The sequence below is a fragment of the Trichosurus vulpecula genome, chromosome 1 (genome assembly GCF_011100635.1).
Source record: "Trichosurus vulpecula isolate mTriVul1 chromosome 1, mTriVul1.pri, whole genome shotgun sequence".
NCBI lineage: Eukaryota > Metazoa > Chordata > Mammalia > Diprotodontia > Phalangeridae > Trichosurus > Trichosurus vulpecula.
In genome coordinates this window covers 23,361,754-23,388,835 of record NC_050573.1, presented here as the reverse complement: position 1 = coordinate 23,388,835, position 27,082 = coordinate 23,361,754, and the positions used below count along the sequence as shown (strand labels likewise).

At 43.8% G+C, this 27,082-nt stretch overlaps 1 protein-coding gene across 1 annotated transcript in view; it reads right to left on the bottom strand.

The window, feature by feature from the left end:
- SPPL3 (signal peptide peptidase like 3) overlaps positions 1 to 16,847 on the bottom strand; it is a 153,309-nt gene extending 136,462 nt beyond the window's left edge. Inside the window, exon 1 of the mRNA XM_036741443.1 lies at positions 16,743 to 16,847. Coding sequence (XP_036597338.1) covers positions 16,743 to 16,765 — 23 coding nt within the window. The 5' untranslated portion in view covers positions 16,766 to 16,847. The remainder of the gene's footprint in view (positions 1 to 16,742) is intronic.
- Between the last annotated feature and the right edge of the window lie 10,235 nt (positions 16,848 to 27,082).

Below are 27,082 nucleotides of genomic sequence, written 5' to 3'. Positions count from 1 at the left end.
AGCTCAGGCCTGGGGATGGGGGGGGTGTGGATCGTTTGTTTAGATTGTGGAAGTCTGGGGGTGCTCTGGGTAGAGAGAAGAATGACTTAATCAAAGTCAAGGCTTCCAGCCCCTCATCTGAATAGGTCCACCTCTCATTGTAATATTCATTCCTCGAGTCCACTGCTGACTGTGGGGAGCATCCACTAGTCAAAGGGCACACAGGGGTTAATAGGCCACCATGATCTGTCTTTGGGTCAGGAGAGATGGCCAAATGACTATCCTTTTATTAATTATTCACTAGTCATAATTAATAAAACAATTAATCACCCAGAAATTATGTGTCTCAAACTTTTTATACGTCACAGAAGCATGGAAAGGATTCACAGTAAAATCATCCCGTCAGAATCACATCACCTCTACATAAAAACTGAGCTCCTTCCAGATTTGGTAGAAGAGCAACACAAGGTAAAGAGTGTGACTAGTGAGGCAGAAGAACTCAATTTAAGAGAGGAGAAAAGATAATGTGGTTGCCAAGGATGCCACTACAAACATTTGGTGACATGGTCTGTCTTTCTTCTCAAACTCTTCACAAATGACAACCACTAATAATATAAAACAGCTTAGGGTACATCAGGAACTAAAACTCAAAGTACCCTCAATATAAATATGGGACAACAATAATAGCTAATATAGTGCTCACTATGTGCCAGGCACTGTGCCAAGAGCTTTTCAAATACAATTCCATTTTATCCCTACAACAATCGCGGTAGTGACTTGCCCAGGGCCAGGGAAGCATCTGAGGGTAGATTTGAACTCAGGTCTTCCTGACTCCTACTGAGTCACTGCCCAACCAAGCTGGGCCTCATAAAATACAGAAAAGCTGTAACTAGAATGGGAGTCATCAGAGTTTTGGTCCAGGTGCCAACACTGAAAAGAACCCTGACCCTAGTCTCAGTTCTTCATCAGAACAGCAACAACTGCGCTTATAATCTAGTTAACAGTAAGAGTTCGTAAAAGCAAACACCAAACGGAAGCTTCCTCTCCCTAGAGGCTACACAGAAGGTGAGCTACTTTCCACCTGTGTTCCTTCTCCTCCTCCCCACCTCAGAACAGGCCTCCTGAGCAGCTGCTTCCCCCTGCCCAACACACAATGGAATGTTTTGTGACACATGCCCCAGGTGCAGAAGATTTCAGCTATGACTCTAGAAAGAAGTGCATGTATCAGTAATAATCACCATTATCCTCTCCACTATACAGTCAATGAATTTTCTGTTTCATGATCAAAAAGTAGCACAGAATGCTACTGGAGTCAGGAGGACCTGAGTTCAAATGCGGCCTCAGACACTTGACACTAGCTGTGTGACCTTGGGCAAGTCACTTAACCCCAATTGCCCTGCCCTCCCCCTGCAAACAAACAAACAAAGTAGCACTGGATTGTACAACTCTATAAAATAGACTGGTTTCACTCCTTGTGAGAGTATTTTCTGTTTGAAATCATGTAAGAATAAAATTTGCCTTCTCTAAGGGCTCCTTCCTCTGACTCAAGCACTCATCTCTCTCTTCCACCTTAGAAAACCTTTCACTGAGTGCAATTCCTCTAAATGTCATCCTATTTTCTTCTTTTCCTCGTTGCTGACCTTCCCAAATGAGTAGTCCATACCTGACTAATGCCTTTGTTACTTCACACGAATGCCTCCTGGACCCTCTGGAGCATATAGTTGTTTCCCTTATTCTCACATTTGAGAGCTATTTCAATAATGACCTTGTGTGACCTTGTATCAAATAAATTCACTTCTCTGGGCTTCAGTTTTTTCATCAGCAAAATGAGATTAGAAAGCCTAAAAGGTCCCTTTGGGCTCCAACATTCTGTGATCACAACGTATCTGCTCCCTTTGCCTAATACTCCTAACAAAAAAACTCTTCTAGCCAAGCCAAACTCTCATCATCCCCACAAACAGCAGGGTCACTCCTGACCCCCAGTTTTTCCCATGTCCTACTCATTCTGGAGGCAGTTCAGGTTCTCCTCCCTTCATAAATCCCTTCCAGCCCAAGAGCCTTTTCTATGAACTGCTAACACACTATCATCACTGTCATTCATAATTGGGGTTTAGGCTGCTACATGACCATGAGGTGCATACACAGCCTGTGTTTCCAACTCCACGGGAGCCCTCAGAAGGCTGGGCCCATGCCTCACAGCGCCATGACATGCATAACAGGCTCTTAACAAATACTTGTTGACAGAAAAAATGACTACACACTACTTAAGTGATTGGATGCACATTAAACTAATCACTAGGCTTTCCTTAAAATAAAATTTATACTAGTCTATTGATTTTTAAAAACAACACACATGTGCATCCTTCAATTCACTCAATTAGTCCACTGATGACTGGTCCAACTGATTTGTGATCATATTGTCATGGCAGACAACAGATGTTTAACCCTAAAGGGGGTAGAAGTATCCTCTCCTCTCTGGCCAGTAACCAAAGGCATACACTCAGCAGGTACAAATTCATTTTAAAATCATACTTTTCAAAACAAATGATTCATCTACTGCCATTGAATCACAAAATAAAAACCATTTGACATCTTAAAGATGCAAGGGGTCTCAACCTAGGATGAAAGAGAGCTGAGAGCTGCCAGAAAGAACTTTAGGATAAGGATTAGCGTAGAAAAGGACCAGACCCGTATAAGAGCCCAGAAGCCAATGGACAAGACAGAAACTAAAAACGGAGATCTTAAGAAGTCAACTGGGGCAAGGAAAGTTTGCAGAAATAGCAGCAGATCTAAAATTCAGTCAGGAAAAGCTAAAGACAAGTAATAAAGGTAAAAGCAGACAGAATCAGCAGAGATCATTTAAACAGCAGGAATCTGGATCTAGACAGAGACTGGTCAGAGGCTAAGGCACTGGGGCTTCAAGTCCAAGTACACAAATAGAGACTAATACCGGGCCTACCCTTTGCCTGAGTCAGACAGCTTTTAATGGATTCTTTTAAGGATGCATTAGGTTGGTACCTTCAGATATTAGTTAAGTGGGGAGTACCTGGCTCCCACTTAATGCTTAGAGGTCTCTGGTGAGTAAAAGTGTTGAGACTAGCAAAATGACGAGTAGTTCAGGACAGTAAGATGCTTCACTGTAAAATAGCCTCAAATCAGAAACTGACAGTTTTTACTTTACATAAAATTGCATAATGCAAATTTGACTTTCCATAAGGAATTATGAAAGAAATCTACATTCCAAAAATCCCACCTATATCATCTTTACTGTGCCGTACTGTGCTTGCCCTGTCTCCACTCCTGCCCCTCAGCTTGGCATGGCCTCCCACCCCAGCATCAAAAAAATACTAAAGAAAAAAAAAAACCCTCCAAGTGAAAGCAGAAGGAATGGATGCACAGAAAGACCACCACAGCCACTGACATACTGGGGACTTTGGCTTGAGACCTATGGGGCAGACAGAGAAGACCTCTGCCCTGCTCAGCTCACCTGCTTCTGTGCTCAGGCCCCATGTCACCCATTCTCTCCTGTCTGTGTCCAGCCCCCATGTCTGCCCCACAATGTGCTCTTCCTCTCAGTTCCAGCCAGGCCCCCATATGGCTGGCTCAGCTCCCATGTGTTCTTCCTCCTGCTCTCATTTCTGTCCTTGGCCCCCACATGTCCTTGAACCATGTATCACTTGCCTTCTTCCACAGCCAAACGACTCCCTTCCTGCCTCCCCATATCTGTGGGCAAACTCGCATTATGTAAGGTTTGCGGACCAGTCCATTTATGTAAAGTGAGAACTGTCTGTACTAACAACCTTTAAGTTATCCACAGCAATGTTACCTTACCTTAATGTGACTAGCTGAGAAAAGTATGAGAATTGCTTTCAAAATATCAGCTGCACATAGCAAAATGGTAGACTTTCTAAAATTCCCTATTTTTATTTTGTTCTGTGAACAATTTAAAAATCTAGTTGTGGACCAGCTATGATCTGTGGACTTCCAGCTAAACCCACCTCACTAAACTGGATTATTTTACTATTTGAATTCCTAACGTGATTTAAAAAATAGTATTCTCCTTTTATTAGTCACAACCAATGATAACTGAATAGTCATTTTAATATAACACTTAGAGTATTGTTATTAAACATGGGCCTTTGTTTCCATGAGAAGCTGGGGTCATCCACTTTAATTTTAGGCCCATCTCGTTTTCTATTTGTGCTGTCTCAGACATACACAATGTAGATGGACAAGCTCCATAAGTTGTCCACCCAACTGCATGCTCTACTATGGACCACAGATGCTCTTCATCCACTTAGTCTTTCTTGTGTGGCTGGTCAGGCCAAAGTCTTGAGTGGTTACAGATCTCTTCTTTGAGCCTCCGCAATGTTCTTAGACTTGAGTAAGCAGCACAATGTCATCCACAGATTTGTTATATGGCAACATGGATCACAACAGTTTCTGAAGACCTGAAAATGAATATCACACAGAAGGCAATAACAGAGAGGCACAGGGTGGCAGTGAGAAGACTGCAACTTATAAGTAATGAGGAACTTCAAGCAGAAGCGAGAGATGTAGTCAGGAAAATGGATGAGAGGAATATCAGATGAGCTGGTAAAGTGGCCAGGGCAATTGACGACAAGTGCTCTACTGATTCCCTTACAATGTCAGAAGAAAATAAGAAAGCTCCCCAACACGTTGAGTGGCCTCCCTGTGGTGAACTCATGGGAGAACACGGACAGGAATTTCAGAGGCAAAGATGGCTTCCAATCTGCACCACTGGAGCAAACATGCAAACTGAGTGCACAGATCTTTGTGAGCAGACTTACGGATATTCTCTATGGTCAATGCTTGGTAAATTCTTTTTAAAAACAGACTTTTAAAATATTTTTGTTTTTCTATCTAGATTTCCTCATTCATCTCTCCTAACCTTCCCTTCTAAGATTTCTTTTAAAAGGGAGAAAAAGAGAAAGAGAAAAAATTCAGCAAAACCAATGAATACATCAAAAAACTCATGAAATGATATGCCACATCCAGTACCTGTGGACACTCTGCCCTTGTAAAGCAGTACGGGCAAAGGGGTCTTCTCATCTCTTCTTTGGGGCCAAGTTTGTTCTTTATAATTTCACATCATTCACTTTTTGTTGTGTTGTGATGGGTATTCTGTCCACTTATAACGTTAGAGTCACTTGTGTAGACTGGTAAATTCTGAAGCAATAATTTCTGAAATAGGGTAACATCCACCTATAGATCAAGGAAAAAACATGTGGAACACAAACTATCTTAAAGTTTCCAGTGAAAATTCACAGCCAGTAATATACACGACAAACTGAAGACTTTTCTGGTTACCACTTAAATCCAATGTAATTCACAAACACAGTAAACATGAACCCTTCTTTACTTCTGAGCATTTTACTCTATGTTTCTCTATGTCCACAGGTGGATCCACGTAACCAGGCCCAATAAAATCACCTTGGGAGCTCTGGAAAACTGTCATTTCCTGCCAGGTTTAGATAAGCAGGCTATATCCATTCATTAGTCAGTCAACATGCATTTAAGCACCTACCATGTGCCAGGCATGCCACTAAGGGTTGGTGATACAAAGAAAGGCAAAAGACAATTCCTGCTCTCAAGAAACTCAAAAGTCTAATCAGAGTGAAAGTTCAAAATATTTGGGCTCTATTCTTCAGAAATATTTCAATCCAATCCTACCAGGGTAACTGAACAGGTTTGGTTTATTTTAAGCTATAACCCCAACGAACAGGTGATGGGCTAACAGACTGAACCAGAGAGGCCACAATTAATTCTCAATTCCATGAGATTCAACCTTAAGACTTTTTTCCTGTGGTTAGGTTGGATCATTCTAAGCCTAGTTATCACCCTCTCATTTTGGGTGGAAAGGCCATAGGGGTAGTACTAAAAAAGAGGTATCTGTGAATAGGCAAAGAGACTTCTGAAGCTGCTAAAGAAATATATCGCAACATGTTTTGTGTCCAAAATTGCAGGTCCCAAGAACTATTCTAAGTCTACTTTTCATAGTAAAAAAGTAAAATAGTGTTCTCCAGTTTGACTGTTAAAGTCAATTTATTCAGGCACTAAAGAAATTCAGTATGTAGAAATCATTGTCCACAACTGCGACCAGTCCCTCTCTTCCCCATCCTCCACCCCTCCCTTCCAGATCATTTTCATTCCATCGTTTCCATTCCATCACTTTAAAATTCCAGAAAAGAGCTTTATTTCCAAATGCTAAAATATTTGATTAAAAAAAACTGCTCTAGAAATTGAGCAGGGAAATGTTCTTCCCTTACGTAAGGATGAAGAATTGCTCACAAACAAAATCAAGATTTTTTTGAACTTTGAATAAGGATTCTTTAAACTCTAAGTTGAACTAAAACTATGGATACTAGGATTTTTTTTTCAATGAAAAGATAGACTTTTAAATCTCCTAGGGCCTTGCATACAGTAAGGTACTTAAAAATGCTGAATTGTCACCACATTGGGCAGTAATGTCATCAAGATTTGGACACCATGACCAGTAGTTGTATTCCTTTTAGGATAACCCTGGGTTTCTGCAGGAACTGTATGAAGTGAATAAAAATTATCGAAGTGAAATAAAAACCCATTAATCTTTAAATAAAAAGAAATTATACAACTTTATAACAGTTTAAAACATCTTATACCACCTCTAACATAAGTATGTTACCGACATGGAAATCAATTTGGGGAATTACATGAACATTAGGCATGCAGTTTAACTCATGGTACTACTTGACAAATTATGTACTGATATGCTGCAAACAAATATTTTTCACAAAGCATTTACAATAAACATTGAGGGAAATGATTTCAATACAAATTTATGGTGCACAGCTTTGGTTAATTTTAGCTTAAATCATCCATCACTAGAAATACCACTACAACACTGTAAATTAACTACAGGCAAAATACACTTTTAAAAGTAAACTGCTGGAATCTTAGTGTGTAAATCCAGCACGCACAGACATAGCCAATAACACTAGAGTCTTCCCTTCACAAAGATACTAAGTTGGATATGATGACCCTGTTTACATACACTATAGGGAATTGTGAGGCTGAGACTCCATTACAGTCCTTACTCTGGAAGTCTGAAGATATCACAAACAATTAATTCCAAGTATTACAGAGCTTAGCTTTGGAGTGGACCTCCTAGATCATCTAGTCCATGCCCTTCATTTTACAAATGAGCAAACTGAGGCAGAGAGAGGCTAAGCACCTGGCTCGACATCCCGAACTAACCCAGGCCCACTGCTTTCCATCCAGGCAGGCACTTGTAGTATTTCTGTGTTGTGGTGCTTCCTTCAATCTGCCACAGATCACGAATAAAGATTTTGGTGGTATTCTCAACAATTACCTGCTAATGATTTTTAAACTTTTTGAGAAATGGCATTCCCCATTCTTAGGGATCCTTTAACTGTAAATACATCACAGAGCTGAGATATTAGTAAGTAAATTCCTATTCTGGTCCAAACCTCTACTGCTACCTACTTCTTTTAGATAGATAGATATTATCTGTGATAGTATCATCTCTCAAGTCTTGTAGCTATTTCTTCAACAGAAGGACAAGACAGCCTGAAAAATCCAGGAACTTATCAAGTGGCCATTATTTATTAAGCACTGACTATACGTATTATTTTGGTGGGCACTGTGGGATATACACAGAAAGCATAAAATCGAAATCCTGCCCTAAAGAACTTTACACTCGATTGTGTAGGCAAGGCATAAACATGTGCCAAAAGGGAAAAAAAGTGACTATCCAATAGAAGCAGTGGTGCACATGGTGTAACTGCAGGGGGATTTCAGGGAGAGAGAAATCTTTTACAACCTGACTTCAGTTTAGATCCCCACTGAACCACTTACTGCCTTCTCCTCGCCTCAGTTTCCTCATCTGTGACTCTCAGGAGGGAGCTGCTTGGATTCAGTGATTACTAAGGTTCTTCTGAGCTCAAAGGACCCATGGCAGCTTGAAAATCTTACAGGCAGCCAGTAGAGGAAAAGTAATAACCTGAGGGTCAGTAGAGCCTTCATTTGGAATCCAGCTGTGTGACACTCGACAGATTGCAGGGTCGATCAAGCAACAAACCCTTACTATCTATCAGACAGTGCTAAATGTTGGGGAAACAGAAAGGCAGAAAGAGTCTGCCTTCAAAGAACATACATTCCAATAGGAGACACATGTCATTAATCAACAAATGTTGATTAAAAATAGCTCACATTCACATAGTGCTTTAAAGTGTGCAAAAAGCTTTGTAAATGTTATTTTATCCTAACAACCCCAGGAAGTGGATGTTTTATTATACCCATTTTACAGATGAGGAAACTGAGAAAAAATAGAGGTTAAGTGACTTGCCCAGGGTCACATAACTATTACGTGTCTGAGGTCCAGTCACTCTATCCATTGTGCCACCCAGCTAACTTTATTAAGCGCTTTTGTACCATGTGCCAAGCGCTGTGTTAAACGATGGGAATACAAGCAAAAATAGGATGCCTGCCCTCAAGGAGCTCACATTCTAATGGGGCAGACAACCCAAAAACAAAATGACCATATGAGCTAAATATGGAGAAAGATGAAAGGTAATCTCAATAGGAAGGCATCAGCAGGGAGGCGGATTTAAAAGCCAGGAGGCAGAAGTGAGCAGGGAAAGTGTTCTATGCATGGAGGACAGTGAGTCAAGGAGATGAGCGTAGAAGGGGGAGCGCAGCTCCCAAATCGGGTCCCAGGAGTAAAACGATCGCAGACTGGGCACTGAAAAGTGCCAACTCCAACACCCTTATTTTACAGAGAAGTTAACAAGAATTCGGTCAGTCATCCACCCGACGAATACTAATTCAGAGCCTACTATGTGACTTGTATAACTTTCACATGTATAACAGGCATCATCATGCTTGCCTTCTTAATGAATGGGGAAGGGAGAATTTTGCAACTCAAAATTTTAAAATAAATGTTAAAAAAGAAGGGAAAAAAACCAACTGAAAAACTAATCTAGGGGATAATGAAATATACTTCTCATGTCAGAGAGGAGGGAGAGTGCTAACAAAAATGTATATATGGTCATCATATCGGATGTTGTGGCCTAATTATTTTTCTTCATCACAAGGTAGAGTTCAATCTAAAAAGGAGGTTTTTGTTTTGGGGGTAGGGAATGGCTTTCCCCCCAAAATAACTGTGGATGTAAAAAGGCATGAGTAAGACATATTGGAGACAACTCACCCCTCAAAAAAACCTGAGCCTACTATGTGCCAAGCACTGTGCTAAGCCCTGGAGATGCAAAAAGAGGCAAAAGTCTCTACCTTCACAGAGCTCACAATTGAAAGAGAGAGACAACAAGCAAACAAATACTTACAATCTATATAAAAGATAAATAAGAAAAACTTAACAGAAGTCAAGCACTAGAATTAAGAGGGGTTGGGAAAGACTTCCTGTAGATTTTAGTTAGGATTTAAAGGAAGACAGTAAACTGGGAAATAAGATATACAGGAACTGGGGCATAGAAATCTATCTTGCCCTACAAGAAAGTAAGGGAAAAGGGGATGGGGGGGGGGGAGTGCGGTGACAGGAGGGCTGACAGGGGAGCGGGGCAATCAGAATATATGCCATCTTGGAGTGGAGGGGGAGGGTAGAAATGGGGAGAAAATTTGTAATTCAAAATCTTGTGGAAATCAATGCTAAAAACTAAAAATATTAAATAAATAAAGGAAGACAGTAAGTGGAGATGAGAAGAGAATCCCAGGCATGGGGGAATAGGCAGAGAAAAAGACCAGAGCGAAGAAATAGAGAATACTGTGCATGGAAGAGCCACAAAGCCAGTATCACTGGATCAAAGAGCACACAGCAGGGAGTAAGGTTTTAGAAGGCTGGAAAGGTAGACATTGACTAGGTGATAAAGGGCTTTGAATGACACAAAGAATTTTGTACTGGTGGGGAAGGGGGGCTTAATATGGTTGTACCTGAGTTTCAGGAAAATCACTTTGTTGGCTAAATGGAGGAAGGATTGGAGTGGGGAGGAAGGTTTAGAGAGAAAGCTAGTAAGTTATGTTTTGGACATAATGAGTTTAACATGTCTGAGATATACAGTTCAAGATGTCTGAAAGGCAGTTGGAGATTCAAGAGTGGAGATCAGCAGTGAGGTTAGGACAGGATAGGTAGATTTAAAAATCATCAGTACAGAGATGGCAATTAAATCCACGGGAGCTGATGAGATCACCAAGTAGTATATAGGGAGAAGAGAAAAGGGTCCAGGACAAAACCCTATGACAGCATGATCTGGATGAGGATCCTTTTAGGGGACAAAAAGGAAGCAGTCAGACAGGTAAGAAGAGAACCAGGACAGAGTAAAATCCCAAAAACCTAGAGAAAAGAAAGTATCAAGGAGAAGATGGTGATAAACACTGTCAAAGGCTGCAGGGAGTTTGAGTATAGTGAGAATTGTGAACAGGACACTGGATCGGACAATTAAGAGGTCACTGGTAACTTTAGAGAGCAGTTTTTGGCGGAACAGATGAGGTCAGAAGCCAGACAGATTATAAGGGGTTGAGAGGGGAGAGAAGAGTGCAGGCACCTGTTGTTGATGGACTTTTAGGAGTTTAGCCAAATAGGGCAGAAGAGGTATAAAATGGAACGATCAAGTACGGGTTTTGAGGATGAGGGAGAGCCAGAAAAGTGAAGTAATAGGTAGGTCAAAGTAAGGTCATGGGTAATAAGTGGCATAAGTGGGGTCACAACCTCTTGAAGACTCAATTTCCTGGTAAAAATGGGGATAATAATACTTGTACTACCTACTACACAGGATTGTTTTAAGAATCAAATGAAAATGTGCGTAAAGTACTTCCAAACCTTCTGCATGCTATGTCAGCTATCTTCTTTGTGATCTGGACCCAATGATTACATTAGCAAAGGGAATGAACCCCTGGATGAGAAGAGGCCCTCTACCAAGGAGGGTCAGCATGTTCTGGGCAGTTTACAGTCTTCGAGAGTTGCCTGAGGGCACTGCCCAGGGCACTAGAATTGCCATTATTATGAAACTATGGCTAGGGAAGGCTTCAGAGAGGACGTGAGATGTGAACTGAGCAATTTGGAAGGACAGCTAGGATTCTGATAGGCAGGAAGGGAGCGGATATGTGTTCCAAACCAAAAGACAAGCCACAGGATTAAAGTAGTGTTTCTGGAATTAGGGAACAATATTCAAAATTAATTGGAGCCAAAACAGGTAACTGTTGCACTTAGTTAAGAAAATGTTGGCGACAAAAAGAAAAAGATTTGAGAAAGAGAAAGAAGAATTGGTAGGATTTGTAGAATTTGAAGACTGATTCTACACGGACTGTTAAGGAGAAGTAGGAATCAAACCAAGTTCGGGACTGCAATGACTACTTAAACTTACTCCACTTTTTTTTCCTAACCTCTGGTCTAGGAACCACCAGTAAGTAGCCTAACAATGGTTTCTGCTGCCCTTCAGCAACTGCCTGGCTCAATTGGCTTCTCTTCACTCTGCTATATATTTTGGTTGTTTTTTTTTTTGTTTGTTTTTGGGAAGGGCAACTGGGGTTAAGTGACTTACCCAAGGTCACACAGCTAGTACATGTGTCAAGTGTCTGAGTTCGGATTTGAACTCAGGTCCTCCTGACTCCAGGGCCAGTGCTCTACTCACTGCACCACCTAGCTGCCCCTATGTATTTCTAATACAGGGAACCCAAGTAAGTTTTGAGTGACTAAGAAAGAAGGGTACAAAAAGACCAACATACTTCATGGCATCAATAAGAAAACTTTAGCTTAAAAACTACTCTGCCATCTCTGCTACTCTCTGTTCACATTATGCACAGATATTTCAGTCCTATTTTGTGCACTGGAGCATGGCTCTTGTAAAAATTCTAAATAAACACAGGCACTGATGCATTCCTTTGTTGATTTATTTAAAAAATAATAACAGTGTCTCCATTAGGATTTTTGTATGGACCCCATACGAGCATCCCCCGCCTCCAGAGGTGACCCATTCCAAATTTAGAATAGTTCTAACTGTTGTTAAAAGTTTTTTCTTACATCACTTCATTCTCAACAAAATAATGAAGAGTACCAAGAACTGATAGGAGAAGCTGTCTCATTTCCCCTTCAATCTACCCTCTTCCAGAATAAAATAACTTCCCCCTTCTCAAACCCTCCCTAAAGCAAGGAAAGGTGGTTCACCTGGCTTCCTTGAATGCCAAGTAAACAGAAGGATCTGAGATGTCGACCAAGTCCTGGAGCAGGTATCCTCGAACTGCAAGGCATGTTGTAAAGAATCTTTAATGTGTTTGACACCTCCTCAAATAACAGAAAGGCAGCTTAATTTACAAAGGAACTATAAGATCACCTGGACAACTTATATAACCTTTGGTCCTCAGTTTCCTCATCTGTGAAATGATGACCTCTCTAAGGTCCTTCCAGTTCTAAATCTATGATTTTTAAGATCATTTACCAAGTTGAAATTGTCATTTTCCCAACCTCTTGCACATGACATTCTCTGGATTTTTTTCCCCACCTTATTATTGATCCAGAATCTCTGTACAGCAGAACCAAAAGGCAATAAATGACCATCCAGAAATTTCTGCTGGGTCAAGCAGTTTGCAAACAATGGTCTATCTACCTCTCTGTGCTAAAGTCTCCCAACAATCACAATGCTTATCACATCACTCTTTATTACCCATTTTCAACACAGAAAACCATAGTCTTTTTTCCCCCTCCGCCTGTACCCCCCACACATCATCTTGAGCTAAAGTCAAAGTGACTCCTAAATTACTGAATTTCTTCAAACCAATTCAAAATGTTCATCTCCCCCAAAGCCACCCCTATTCAACAAAAATGAGGTTTTCCCCTTTGGGCAAAACAAAAACATTCATTCTCAACCCCATAAAATTATCCTCTTCTCTATTTCAAACATCTTTCCCATCATGACTGCCCCCATTTTAGTACTGACTTCAATTCCTAGACCCCTTCCAGTATGATGAGAGCTATATTCACAGTCCTTACAATAACCAAAAGCCATTTTTAAAAAAACCCTTTCATTCAGCTCTGGTCCTGTCTCAAAATCCACTTTTCCACATACAGAAATAACACTACCTTGCAATATTCAAAAGCTTTCAGATATTATTTCATCTGATCTTTCAACAACTGTGTGGGATAGGTAGGACAAATACAATTATCTTGACTTGACAACTGAGGAAAACTAAGACTCAGAGGCTAAATAACTTGGGTAGAGGTCACATGGCTACTAAGCAGCAGTTACAAGTAGAAGCCTGGCTTCCTAGGCCCCTGCTCTTTTCACTCTATGACCCTGTCACCCATTATGGGCAGGCAAGATTGTTCCATGGTGTGGGAATCAGAAAACCTGCATTTGTGGTTCTGGCATTCATTCATTTTACTTACTCAGTGAGTGAACCTGGGCTCGTCACTTGGTTTCTCCTTTTGTTAAATGAGGATAATACCTGCACTACCCACCTCACAGGGATATTAGAAAAGTACTCCGAAAACCTTAAAATGCTATAAAAATATGAGCTCTTCTTATCTCCTCAGAATTTCTTAAGAATATAACTGTTATAACATGACTAATGTGGAAATATGTTTACATGACTGCACATGTATAACCTACATTAGACTGCTTGCCGTCTTGGGGAGGGGGGATAACGGAGAAAAAAATAGCAAGTTTTATTTAAAAATAAATGTTGAAAATTATCTTTACATGTAATTGGAAAAAATAAAATACTATTTCAAAAATAAAAAAGAATATAGCTACTACCAAATAACATTTTCCTCAAAAGATTTACAACCACCTTCCCAATATTCTTTCCAGACTCTCTTCCAAGACTCTTACCACAATCCCATTTCTGGATTCTCTGTACTATTCTCCCCCAAAGCCTGATTTTGACTACCACCATAGTAACAGCTCTCCAATTCCCAAAAGTCAGCCCTGGTCCTAAAAAGAGATTTCTCATGTTTGTTCCCAAAATACTGTCCTGAAGACTTGGCAAACTATTGATCCACAAATTCTAAAAGTGGTATTTTGATTCTTTCTAGTTCTACAAGTCAGATGACCCATTTTAAGAGAACAGTTAATACACAAATCCATGGTCATCAGGCATTAATCTGGGTTGTCTCGCCACAATGTCCTCCATAACTTCTTTTCCCTAAGTTTCCTAAACAGTTCTCTTCTGCTAAGTTGCTGGATAATCCAGTGGAAAGATCCCTGGGTGCTGATGTCTAAGGACCTACGCAGTCAAACCCCACCTGCATCTCCTATTAATGAATGAATCAAAAAAGCATGTTCCAACTACTATGCTGAGGACTTCAGATACAAATATATAAAGAGTCTCAGCTCTCAAGGTGACTAGATTCTATTTGGGGGCGACAACACATGAAAAGAGCCCAGGAGTCTTCGTGAGCTGCGGGGAGGGTGGGGGGGAGGGTAGATGGCAAAACCCAGGAGTCCTTAGAGTAAGCTAACAGGTTATATGGCAGTGACCAGTAGTGAGGCCTTGCTGTTCAGCTGTGCCTGACTCAAGTGACCCCATGTGGGGTTTTCTCGTCAAAGATACTGGAGTGTTTTGCCATTTCCTTCTTCAGCTCATTTTACAGATGAGGAAACAGGCAAACAGAGTTGAGTGACTTGCCCAGGGTCATACAGTTAAGTGTCTGAGGCAGGATTTGAACTCAGGTCCTCCTGACTCCAGCCCCAGTGCTCTATCCACTGCTCTGCCTCCACTTCTCTTGAGGGTTATAGTTGGTGACTCCCAGGCACACTGATAGGTTAGTCTGGGCAGCCTGAGGTCATGGAAGAGGGGAACACATCACTTAAAAAATCATCACATCTGTATGCCTGGGCAAGTCATTTACCTAACCAACCAGTCAAACAAGCATTTATTTCCCAAGCACTGTGCTAGGTCCTAGGGATAAATAGAACAAGGAGCTCACAACTTATTGGCCTTCCTAGGATTCAGTTTCCACATCTTTAAAATGAGAGGACTGGACTAGCTGCCTTCTAGGGTCTCTTCCAGCTCCCTTTCAATGGAAGATCCATAATCTCTGATCTCACGGCCATGTACAGCTCCCCTTACAACTCTATTTATTAACGACTGCCCAGATTTACCTGGCCCACTTCTACGGTTATTTCTTGAATCTCCGGCTTCTGACCACTTGGCCAACTCTCTCCTCAGTCCCCTTCAGAACTTTATATCACCAATACAACCTCTAAATTCTGACCATCACCACCTCTTTCTCATCCTAGGCTTCCGCTTCTGTTTCCCCTGCATCCTGCCACAATCCTTTGGCCCTTTTGCCTAGCACCCTTCCCTGTGCCTCAAGCCAACCTGACCTAAGTGCCCCAAACTGAGGCCACGTGGGACAATCACAGAGTCGGGAGCCTCCAAGACACCCCAGTTCTGTGTGACCCCAACAAATCAGTCACGTCCCTCCTCTGTGGATAATACTAGGGCTACCCCACTAGCAGGACTATTTTCAAGTAAAGTACTATCCAAGATGAATGAATTCCAGTGATTATTATTCCTTTTAGGAAATCATGCCCCCATTCTCCATCCCCCCTCTGCCCTGCGGGAAGCTGGGATCACTGACCATTCTTCTCTTTCTTCCAAAGTAGGGGGAAGGTGAGAGCTCATTCATACAACATAGTCCCTCTACCCCTTACCAATGGTCCCCAATGTCTCTTCCTCACCTCCAGTTTGTGTAGATATGCAGCATATGCTCCAACACTGCTTCAGTGGTTATCTAGCCCCTGTTCTCTCCTCCCCACAGAAGTCAAAAGCTATTCACCCCCCATCCATATCCCTAGCATCTGCTCCTATACCCCAAGTCTAGGGGACTCATTTATCCCATACAGAGCCTCTACACGTATAATTACACAACTCTGGTGGCTGTCCCACTTCTAATTTCAGAAGGGGTGTGTGTGTAAGAGATTCACTCTGAAACAGTCTTCCCCCTCCCGCACCTGTCTTCCTCCCTGCTCCCAAACTCTTGAATACAGGGGGCACAGTCACCCTAACCTAGCCACTTTCCTCTTCCTCCTCACAACAGCATTCCCGATACACACTTCCTCCAAACCCAAAGGGAGAATTCATCCCAACACTCCCCAATAACACTGTCTAGCCTTGGACACTACCAACCCCCAAGATTGGAGGGCCACCCCAATAGACTGTCCTATATAGCGCGAATACGGTCCAGTACCTGTCCCACTTCCTAACGAATGAGCCTGGGGGCCCCCATTTCCTGAGACAGCCCTCCCCAAGGCCATACAATAACTTCCTAGCACTTGTTCTACATGAGTCGGGGTCGGGGGGGAGGGGCGGGGCATAGGTTCCTCTTCGGTAACACTGTTTAGTCCTCCCCACCTTTATCCACCAAGATCATGGCCATTAGCCTCCCAGTCTCCCCTTGGGAACACTCTAATTCTCCCTAGAACCCAGGATCCACAGCTCACTCCCCCAAGAGAGCTCCCCCCAACTCCACCAGCGTTGTCCATCCTCCGGAGCTCCCCCCGCCGGCCCCCTCCTCGGCCCCACTGCCCCGTCCTCGCTGACCCCCAAGCCCAGGGGCAGCGGCTCTCCTAGGCCTGCCCGGTCATCCCTGAGCACCAAGACGAGCTCCCCCTCACCCAGGGCCGGGGCCCGAGGGAGGGTAGCCGGGGGTGGCCGGTCATCGGCTAGAGGGTGGCCAGGAGGCGCCCCGCCCGGACTCCCTCCCTCCCCGCCTGGCCAGGCCGCCTCACCACGAGTAGGTCTGCTCCGCCATGGCGCTCGGGGCTGCGGGCCTCGTCCTCCGGCTCGGGCTCGTCTCTGGCGCTCGGCAGGCGCTGGGCCGGGCGGGGCTGCGGGGCCGGGCCGGGCAGGCCGCGGCGGGGCCGGGCCGGGCCGGGCCTCCTCCTCCTCCTCGGGCCTCGATCCTCCGCGGGCCGCGGGCCGCGGGCTGCGCCGGCCTCGGGCGCTCTCTCACCGGCCTCCTCCGCGGCGGCGGCGGCTCCGCGGCGGCTCCGATCCCAACATGGCGGCTCCGCGGCGGCGGGGCCTGGGCCTCCCTCGGGCTCTCCCGGCGGCGGCGGCGGCGGCGGAGGCTGCGGCTGCTGCGGGCGGGGAAGAGAGGCGGGCGAGCGGGCAGGCAGGCGGGCGGGGAGGGGCAGGCCCGCAGCGGCGCTAGAGGCTCCCTGGCTCCCTCACTGGCCCCGGGGCGCCGCGCTCGGGCGGCGGCGGCGGCGACGGCGGCCGGGGCTCATGGCCGGCTGGGGCTCGCGGCAGCAGCGGCGGTGCTCGCTCGCTCGCCCGTCCGCTTGTCCCCTCGTCCGCTCCTTCTCTGTGTCTCGGCTCCGGCGCGAGGCCGCCCCGCTCCGCTCCCCGCCCGCCCGCGAGCCTGCGAGCCTCGAGCCAGCCAGGGGCGGCGCGAGGGGGAGAGCGCGAGCCTGCGGCCTCCGCGCGTTCACGTGCCCCAAACACGCTCACGTGACGCGCCGACGCCGGCCCCGCCCCCGGGCGCCCGACAGGTCTCCCGGCTGCTGCCTCGGTCGCCGTCGCCGGGGCCGTTTGTCCCTCCCCCCACTCCTCCGCACCCTCCCCCCCCTCCGCCCCGCGGCGCGCGGGGCTGGAGGCGGGGGGGAGGGGAGCCGACCAGGATCTCCTCCTCCCCCTCCCTCTCCCTCCAGGGCAGAAAAGAGCTCTAGGCGCCCGCAGCGAGCCCCTCCCCCATCTCCCATTCCCCCCCCACCTTATTACCCTGGGCACCCTGGCCTCGCGGCTGTCCCCTCGGGGGTCTGCCTCCTATTGTCGCAGGCTCAGCTCTGGCTCCCCATCTCTCTCTGGAGCTCTGGGGCTCCCCTCCCTGTCTCTATCTCTCGGTGTCTCCCCTCTCTGTCTCTGTTCTTCTGTGTTTCTTTGCGTCTGTCTCTTCTTGTCTCTGTCTCTATCTCTGTGTCTCCTCTGTCTCTATCCTTCTGTGTCTCTGTCTCTCTGTGTCTCCTCTCTCTGTCTCTATCCTTCTATGTCTCTGTCTATCTGTCTCTCTGTGTCTCCTCTCTCTGTCTCTTTTGTCTCTGTGTCTCTATCTCTCCAAGTCTCTTCTCTACCTCCTCTTATCATTCTGTCCCTATCTCTCTATCTCTCCTTTCTTGTCTGTCTCTATCTCTCCATCTCTTTCTTTGTGTCTGTCTTCCTGTCTCTCTCTCTTTTTTTAACCATCTCTGTTTCTGTATCTCTGCCTCTACCCTTTTCTGTGACTGTCTCTGTTTCTGTCTCTCTCACTCTTGCTGAAATTACTTTGTGGATCGGTTTAATTCAACAGCACCTAATGAGCATCTATTATGTGCCAGGCACTGTACTAGGCACCCAAGACACAAGGACAGAAAGGGAGTCCACGATTTTAGGGAGCTTACATTTTCCTGGAATCAGTAGATCTAATAATGTTCACAGGATGTGTTCACTGGACTAAAAGCTGGAGATACAAGGGATAGTACTGGGATTTCACTTGCATAGGGAGCAACCAGGATAATGAGATACAAAAATAAAGTGGTCTTTCAGAGGAGGAACTAAATCCTGCTAGAGGGTAACAACCCACTCACAGATAAACAACTGTATCTCCTCAGAAATAACATAAACCCGTTTGTATTTACTTTGTATCTTTTTCAGAGAGGAAGCCTTGGAGAAGGAAGATCATTTCAAGTGGAAAGTCTCGGAAATACTTTCTGTGGGATTCAGGGCTTCACTTAACCTCCCACTCCCGTAACCTCTCCCAGCCCCCAGGCGACTCTCTGAGACTTATCAGTTACAGACACTTAGGGCCTGATCTGCATAATGAAATCGCCAGTCTGGACCAAAAATATCCTGTTTGGACTTATCTGTGTGTATGTTGTTTTCAAACAGAATGTTGTAAGCTGGTGTCTGAAATTCTCTCTTTGCTTCCTTCCTTCCGCCTCCTGGCTTCCCTGGCTTCTTTCAAGTCCTTGTTAAAATCACACCTTCTGCAAGAAACCTTTGCTAATACCCCATAATCAATCAATCAACAAACATTTCTTAAGCATCTAACCTCTGCCAGGCACTGTGAGCTACCCACTGAGCATAAGCCTAGGGCCTTTTCTCTGTTGATTAGTTGCAATTTATCCCATCTATGGCTTGTTTGTATGTAGTTGTTTGCATGTTGTCTCCCTGTAGATTGTGAGTTTCCTGGAGCTGGAATTTCTTTTGCCTTTCTTTGTATCCCTGGCACTTAGCACAGTGCCTGGTGCATTGTATACACTTAAATGCTTCTTGGATCAGACTGAATTGAGTTTGTAATACAGAGAGGACAGTACTTGGAATGAGCGATAATAAACCCCATTCCTGCCGCTCCATAGCTATGACTCCTCTCCAGCACATACTGAGGTCTGTGGGAGCCACATTCTGCTCTGAGGAGAGGGAGCTCTGCAGACAGACTGTCGGAGAGCTGATAATGAACCGATGTAAAAATGTCTCATTACTGTCTTTTAGCCTCCCCCAGAAGGGCTATGTGGTAGAAAGGAAGGAGTGCTGCATTGGGGACCAGAAGACCCGAGCCAGCTATTTATGATTTGTGTCAGTGAGTGAATTATTTTACTTTGTTGGTCCTCAATTTCCTCAGATGTGGTAGGGGACATTTACAGCAATAGTTTTAAGGTTTGCAAAGTGCTCACATGTGTTATCTCATTTGACATTCACACCCCTGTGAGGGAGATGCTATTAATCTCCCCATTTTATAGATGAGAAACTGAGGTTAAAAGAGATTAAGTGACTTGCCCAGGGTCGTGTTTGTTGTTGTTGTTGTTGAGTCATATCTGACTCTTTGTTACCCTGTGTACCACCATCCTTGAAGTTTTCTTGGCAAAGATATTGGAGTGGTTTAGCATTTCTTCTCCACTAGATTAAGGCAAACAAGGTTAAGTGACTTGCCCAAGGTCACCCAGCTAGTAAGGGTCTGAGGTTGGATTTGAACTCAAGTCTTCCTGACTCCAGGCCCAGCACTAGCTACCTTGCCAGGGTCACATAGATAGGAATTATCAGAGGCAGAATTTGAATGTGGGTCTTCCTGACTCCAAGTCTAACACTATGTCACTTAAACTTTAAAATTTACAAAATACTTTACTTATTTCCTGTCATTCGACCCTCAGGCCAACCATATGAAATAGGTATACAAGATATTCTTTGTATTTTACAGAATAAGAAACAAGGGTAATCATCAGAGATTAAATGGCAGCCCCATGATCATGTAACTGATGTCAGAGGTGGAATTAGAATTTATGTCTTCTAAATTTATGACTTCTAAAGTCCATTTCACCTACACACCTATGATTCAATTGGATTCAATAGAGAGTTATTGAATACCTACTATGTGCCAGACTCAGTCTAATCACTTTGATACTATGGCATTATCTGGTACCCTCCTGGAGGTTAGGGAAGAGTACAAAGCTATGAATTGACAGAGGATGATACAGGATTTATAGCTGGAAGGGATTTGGTAGTCATTAGGTCAAACTCAATTTATAAATGGACAAACTGTGACTCATCCAAAGTCACTCAGGAAGTAGAAGAGCAAGGAACATAATAACAACCACAACAACACAACAACTTAAATGTATGTAACACTTTAAGGTTTCCAAGTCACCTTCCCTACAACCACCCTGCTTAAAAGGTAAACTGTGTAAGGATTATTAACCTCATTTTACTGATGGGGAAACTAACGCACAGAGAAGTGATATCACCTGACCAAGATCATATAAGTAAGTGTTGGGGCTGGGCTTTAAATCCTATCTCCTGACTCCAGCGGTCTTTACTCGATGATGCAGAAAAGCACTGGCTTTAGAACTGAAGGGGTCTTAGAGGTCATCTGATCCAATCCCCTCTTTTACAGACAAGAAAACTGAGTCCCGAAATGTGTCAAATACCCAAGGTACTGGTAGTAAGTAGTAGAGATAGGAACATAGGATTTAGATCTGAATGGGACCTTAGAGTTTGTTTGATCCAACCCTTTTTATTTTATATTTCCCCATTTCTGTGCCTGAAATGAGCTCTCTCCTCACCTCTGCCACTGGGAATCTCTAGATTCCTTCAAGGCTCAGATCCTATGGGGAGCCTTTCCTAATTTTTTTAGTTAGCAATGTACTGCCTCCTTTTCCTCCTCCCCTTCTTCTTCCTCCCCCACTTTTCTAGTTATAGTGCATATACTTACTGTATTCTCCCTCACCTGGCAGAATGTAAACCCCTCAAAGGCAGGAACTGTCTCTCATTCATTGTATGTCTTCTACCTAGCATATATACTTGGATAATATGTACTTAGGACCATAAGATCATAGTTCCAAAGGTAGAAAGCACATAACAGATTATATTTGCCAACTCCTTCATTTTACAGTCAAGTCATTACACATTTATTAAACACCTACTATCCTAGGCACTATGCTAAGCTCTAGAGATTCAAAGAAAGGCAAACCAAAGTCTCTACTCCCCAGGAGGTAGAAGTTAATAGGGAAGACAATGTGCAAACAACTATGTATGGACAGGCTCTACACAGAATAGATTGGAGATAAACAACTGAGTGAAGGGATTAACATTAAGGGGATTTAGAAAAGGCTTCTTGTAAGAGGTAGGATTTTGGCTGGGACTTGAAGAAAGGAAAGGAAGTCAGGAAGGCAGAGATGAGGACAGAGAACATTTCAGGCATGAAGGACAGCTAGTGAAAATGCCCGGAGTTGAGAGATGAAATGTCTTGTACAAGGAACAGCAAGAAACCAGTATCACTGGATGACAGAGGACATGGTGAGAGAAGGGGAAGGCAGGAACAGTGTGTGGGGGGAATGAAAGAAGACTGGAAAGGCAGAAGGGCACTAGATTATAAAGAACTTTAAATGCCAAACAGATGATTTTACATTTGATCCTGAGGCAATAGGCAACCACTGAAGTTTACTGAATTAGGCAGTGACATGCTCAGACCTTCCCTTTGAGAAAATCACTGACAGTTGAGTGAAGGATGGAATGCAGTGAAGACATGAGATGAGATCAACCAGCAGGTTATTGCAATAATGGTGAGGCATGAGGTGTTGAGAGCCTGAGCCAGGTTGGTGGCATCTCAGAGAGGAGAAGAAGGCGTATACAAGAGATGTTATGAAGGTAAAATAACAGTTCCCGGCAACAAACTGGATGTATGAGGTGAGAGATAAGAGTGAGGAGTTGAGGATGACACCTACGTTGTCTCAGAGGATGATGATTCAACAATACTAGGGAAATTCAGAAGAGGGGAGTGTTTGGGGGAAAAATGAGTTCAAGACTTTAAGATGTTTACCAGACATTCAGATCAAGATTATAGTAGGTAGTTGGAGTTGCAGGACTGAAAGTTAGAGCTAGCCAGATTTGAGAATTATCAGCATGGAGATAATAATTAAATCCATGGGATGAGATCATTAATTGGAATAGCATGGAGGGAGAGGTCATAGCCCTGGAGACACCTACAGTTAGTGAGCATGATCTGGATGAAGAGTCAGCAAAGGAGACCAAGGAGTAATCAGAGAGATAGGAGGAGAAGGGTGTCCTGAAGACCTAGAGAGAAGAGAGTACCAAGAGGAAATGGTGATAACATGTCAAAGGCTGCAGAGAAGTCAAGGAGAGGACTGAAAAAAGACCTTGGGTTTGACAAGTAAGAGATCAAGAGTAACTTGGGAGAAAGCAGTTTCAATGGAATGATGAGGTCAGAAGCTAGATTTCAGAGTTAAGAAGAAAGTGAGGGGAAGGGAAGTGGATGCACCTATTTTACACAGCCTTCTAAAGGACCTTAGACAAATAAAGGAGAAAAAATATGGGATGTTAGCTAGTGGGGATGGGTGGATCAAATGAGGTTTTTCTGAAGTAGGGGGAGGTATAGGCATGTTGGTAGGCAGTAAGAAAGCTGTAGACAGGGAGAAACTGAAGATAAGTGAGAGAGTGAGGATGATGAAGGTAGCAATCTGCCGGAGAAGATGGCATGGAATGGGATCACTTGTGCAGGTAGAGGGGTTAGCTTTGGTAAGGAGACAGGGGTGAAAGAGACAATAACAGCAGAAAGCATCTGAGAGATGTGAGATCAGAGGGAGAAAAGAGGAAGTTCTCTGTGAATAGCCTCAGTCTTTCAGCAAAATATGAGACAAGATTCTCAGCTGAGAAGGTGGGGGAGGAGAAACCATGGGAGGTCTGAGGAGAGATAAAAAGGTTTGGCTTTCCAAACCAATGCCACTGTGGTGAGTAGGATAGTGAGTTGGTTAGAGAGTTGTATAAGGATTGTCTTTCAGCAGTGAGGGCCCATTTGAGATTATACAACATAAATTTGTACTGAATCCAGTTGACATGGTTTCATAATTTTCTCTAGCTTTGTTCAGCAGCATGTAACTAGGAGTAAAGGCAACAGATGGTGGAGTAATCCAGGACAGAGGCTTGTCAGGGCAAGATCTTTCATAGGGTGAGGGAGCAACACCTGTGAGAAGAGGATAGTGTAGAATTGAACCAGTTCACCAAATGTCAGGATGGAGAAGAGAGGAGAAGGTAGTTAGTGTAGGGGTGATGGCGTGGGAAAAAACTGAGGGGTGAAGGGATTGAAGGCTGCCGTGATGAAGAACAGGCAAGGCAGAGAGAGAGGTGGAATGACAAAAGGTTGTGATGAGATAAGGGAATTTCAGACTTCAGGAATATGGAAGTGGTACATTTGTGGTCGATGGCAAGATCAAAGGTATGACAGTCTCTGTATAACTGAGGTGGGGTGGAGGGGGAGGTCTTGGGAAATGAGTAAGTTGCCAAACTGTGAAATTAAAGTGATTGATGGAGCATCAATATGTATGTTAAAGTCTCCTAGTGTGAGGTCAGGAAGTGGGCAGGAAGGAAAGACTGTAAGCCAGGCCCTGACCTCATTGAGGAAAGAAGGGGAGTGTCCTGGAGGTCTGGAGACAACAACTTCCAGGCTTTTGATCCTTCCGTAGATATGGATTGAGTGAACTTCAAAGGAAGAGAGTTTACTGTGTGCTGCTGGTAGAAGGTAAACTTGGAAACAGAACAGGGAAGCAAGGAACATTCCAACTTCCCTACCTAGACCAGGGATCTGAGAGGAATGACGGAAAGGGCAGCCAGTGCAGAAAGGGGCGGCCAGGGAGGCTGTCACAAGGAGGGAGCTGCATCTCAATGAGAGCCAGAAGGAAGGAGTAGGAAAGGAAAAAATTTAAGTGGAAAACAAGTTTGTCATGTAGCATTCCAGAGAACGCATCAGAAAGGGGATGGGTAGCTTTAGAGTGGGGCTTTGAAGGAAGGGGGTTGGACAGCCGAAGATGGGGAACAAGTTTTGAATAATGATAGCCAGGGGTTTGGAATCACTGGGATGCCGATGAAGTGACTGAGTGGGAGTTTGTTAATCATTGATAAATGAGTTTGAGTGTTTAGCAACCTCCTTAGGAGTTCAGCCTCAGGGTATCGTCCTCTATTCTAGGTAGGCGCTTCAGGCAAAGGCTCCAGTGCTGGGAGAAGTTGGACTAGCATTTCCTATCCCTGAAGGCAGGCTCGCTAGCGAGACAGGTGGAGGGAGAAGTGTGCTATGGTGTCTCTCTGTCCCCTGCGGGCTTGACACTTTGAACCCAAAGAGGCCAGCACTTTAAGGTTTGCTAAGTGCTTTATAAAAGGCTTATTTCAGCCTCACAACAATGCTGAGGTTTAGAGGTTTTGTCACTTGTCAAAGGTAACACAATTAAGAAGTGCCTGAAGTGGGATTTGAACTCAGGTCTTTCCATATCTAACCAGGGTTCTTATCCATGCACAGTCTTGCTAGAGGAGGAAAACGAAAGGCTAAATGATATTTCTAAGGGATTGGGTTGAATTTAATTGCTTGAGGAAACTGAGGCCCAAGTAGATAAAATCACTTCCTCAGGGTTGCACAGCAGAGCCAGGATTTGAACCTAGGGCTTCTGACTCTGAATCAAAGTCTTCTAGCTCCAACTCCACAGTTCTTTCAGATAATATCACTGTTGTTAAATCATTTTTCAGTTGTGTCTTTGTGACCTCATTTTGGAGTTTTCTTGGCAGAGATACTGGAGTTGTTTGTCATTTCCTTCTCCAGTTCATTCGACAGATGAGAAAATTGAGGCAAACAGGGTGAAGTAACTAGCCCAGGGTCATCCTGACTCCAGGCCAGGCACTCTGTCCTTTGTGCCACCTAGCTGCCCTGTATGTATATATGTGTGTATGTGTGTGTGTGTGCGCGCGTCTATATACATGCCATTTACTCACTGTTTCTTCTTGTACAGGTCCCTCCTACTCTCTGCATTTTCTTCCACAACAAGAGGAAACCATTAGATTAGAGGGATCCTTCCCAGCTTTTAATCTATGATCCGCTTATCTATAAAATAGGGATGAGACTCACACTGCTAACCTTATGGGACTGCTGTGGCTTTAAAACAACAACAGATATTCACTTTGTAAACCTGGATGTGCTTTAAAAATGAGTTTTAGGTTGTTGCTGGTTTTTTAAGCCCAGACCTGTAATTTCCTAAGTGTAGAAATTTACCAGTGCAGTAATCCTCTCCATCAATGCAGATCTGCAATTTGACTGTAATTTAAGAGTCTTAGAGAGGTTCCTGGGGCCACTGAGCAGTTAAGTACCTTACTTGCCTGCCAAGGGTCACACAGATAGGAGGTGTCAAAAGTGGGATTTGAATTAGATCTTCCTAATTCCAAGGCTAGTACTCTTTCCACTATAACTTGCTGTCTCTCACAAGATTAGAACACATACACATACACACACACACACACACACACACACACACACAGAGTGCCTGGCATACAGTAAGTGCCTAATAAAAGCTTGTTGATTATTGAATTCCAGTGATTGATTTATGCTACTAATTCCTATTAGCCATACTTAATTAAAATTAGACAACTATTTTTTTCCACACCTGCTAAAGTGCAAAGTACTGCATTGGGTACAATATTGCATAGGAACCTAGAATGTAAGATCTATGAACTGAGGTAAACCGGATGTGGTCAAACAAGAGACGGAAAGAATAAACACTGACATCCTGGGTATCAGTGAACTTAAAGGGATGGGAATGGGTGAATTTAATTTAGGTGATCACCACATACTCTACTATGGTCAAGAATCCCTTAGAAGAACTGCAGTAGCTTTCATAGTCAATAAAAAGGTGAGAAAAGCAGTACCAGGAGAGAATCTCAAAAATGACGTAATGCTATCTGTTTGAGTCCAAGACAAACTGTTCAACGTCACAGTAACACAAATCTATGCTCCAATAATCGGTGCTGAAGAGGGAGGCCAAGGTTGATCTGTTCTATGAAGACCCACAACATCTTCTGGAAATAACACAAAAAAAAAGATGTTGTATTCATCATCAGAGATTGGAATGCAAAAGCAGGAAATCAAAAGATAATTGCAATAACAGGCAAGTTTCACTGGTCATAATAAACACTATCTTTCAATGACCCTAAAGGCAATTCCACATATGGACATCACCAGATGGTCATTATAGAAGTTAGAATGGTTACATACTTTTCAGTCAAAGGCAGACAAGCTCTATACAGGCAGTTAAAATAAGGTCTGGAGCTGACTGTGGCTCAGATCATGAGCTTTTTATTGCAAAATTTCGACTTAAATCGAAGAAAGTAGGGAAAACTGTCAGACTGTATGAGTATGACCTAGTCAGACTGTATACGTGTGACCTAAATAACCTCTCTTATGAATATGAAGTAGAGGTGATGAATAGATTTAAGAGATTAAATCTGGTAGATAGAGTGCCTGAAGAAGTATGAACAGAGGTTCCCAATATTGTACAGAAGACAGCAGCAAAAAACATTCCAAAGAAAAAGAAAAGCAAGAAAGCAAAATGGCTATCTGATGAGGCTTTACAGATAGCTGAGGAAGGAAGGAAAGTGAAAGGAGAAGGAAAAAGGGAAAGATATACTCAATGCAGAATTCCAGAGAATGATAAGGAGAGTTAAGAAGGTTTTCTTAAATGAGCAATGCAAAGAAATGGAAGAAAACAATAGAATGGGAGAGACAAAGGATTTCTTCCAGAAAATTAGAGATATCAAAGAAAAGTTT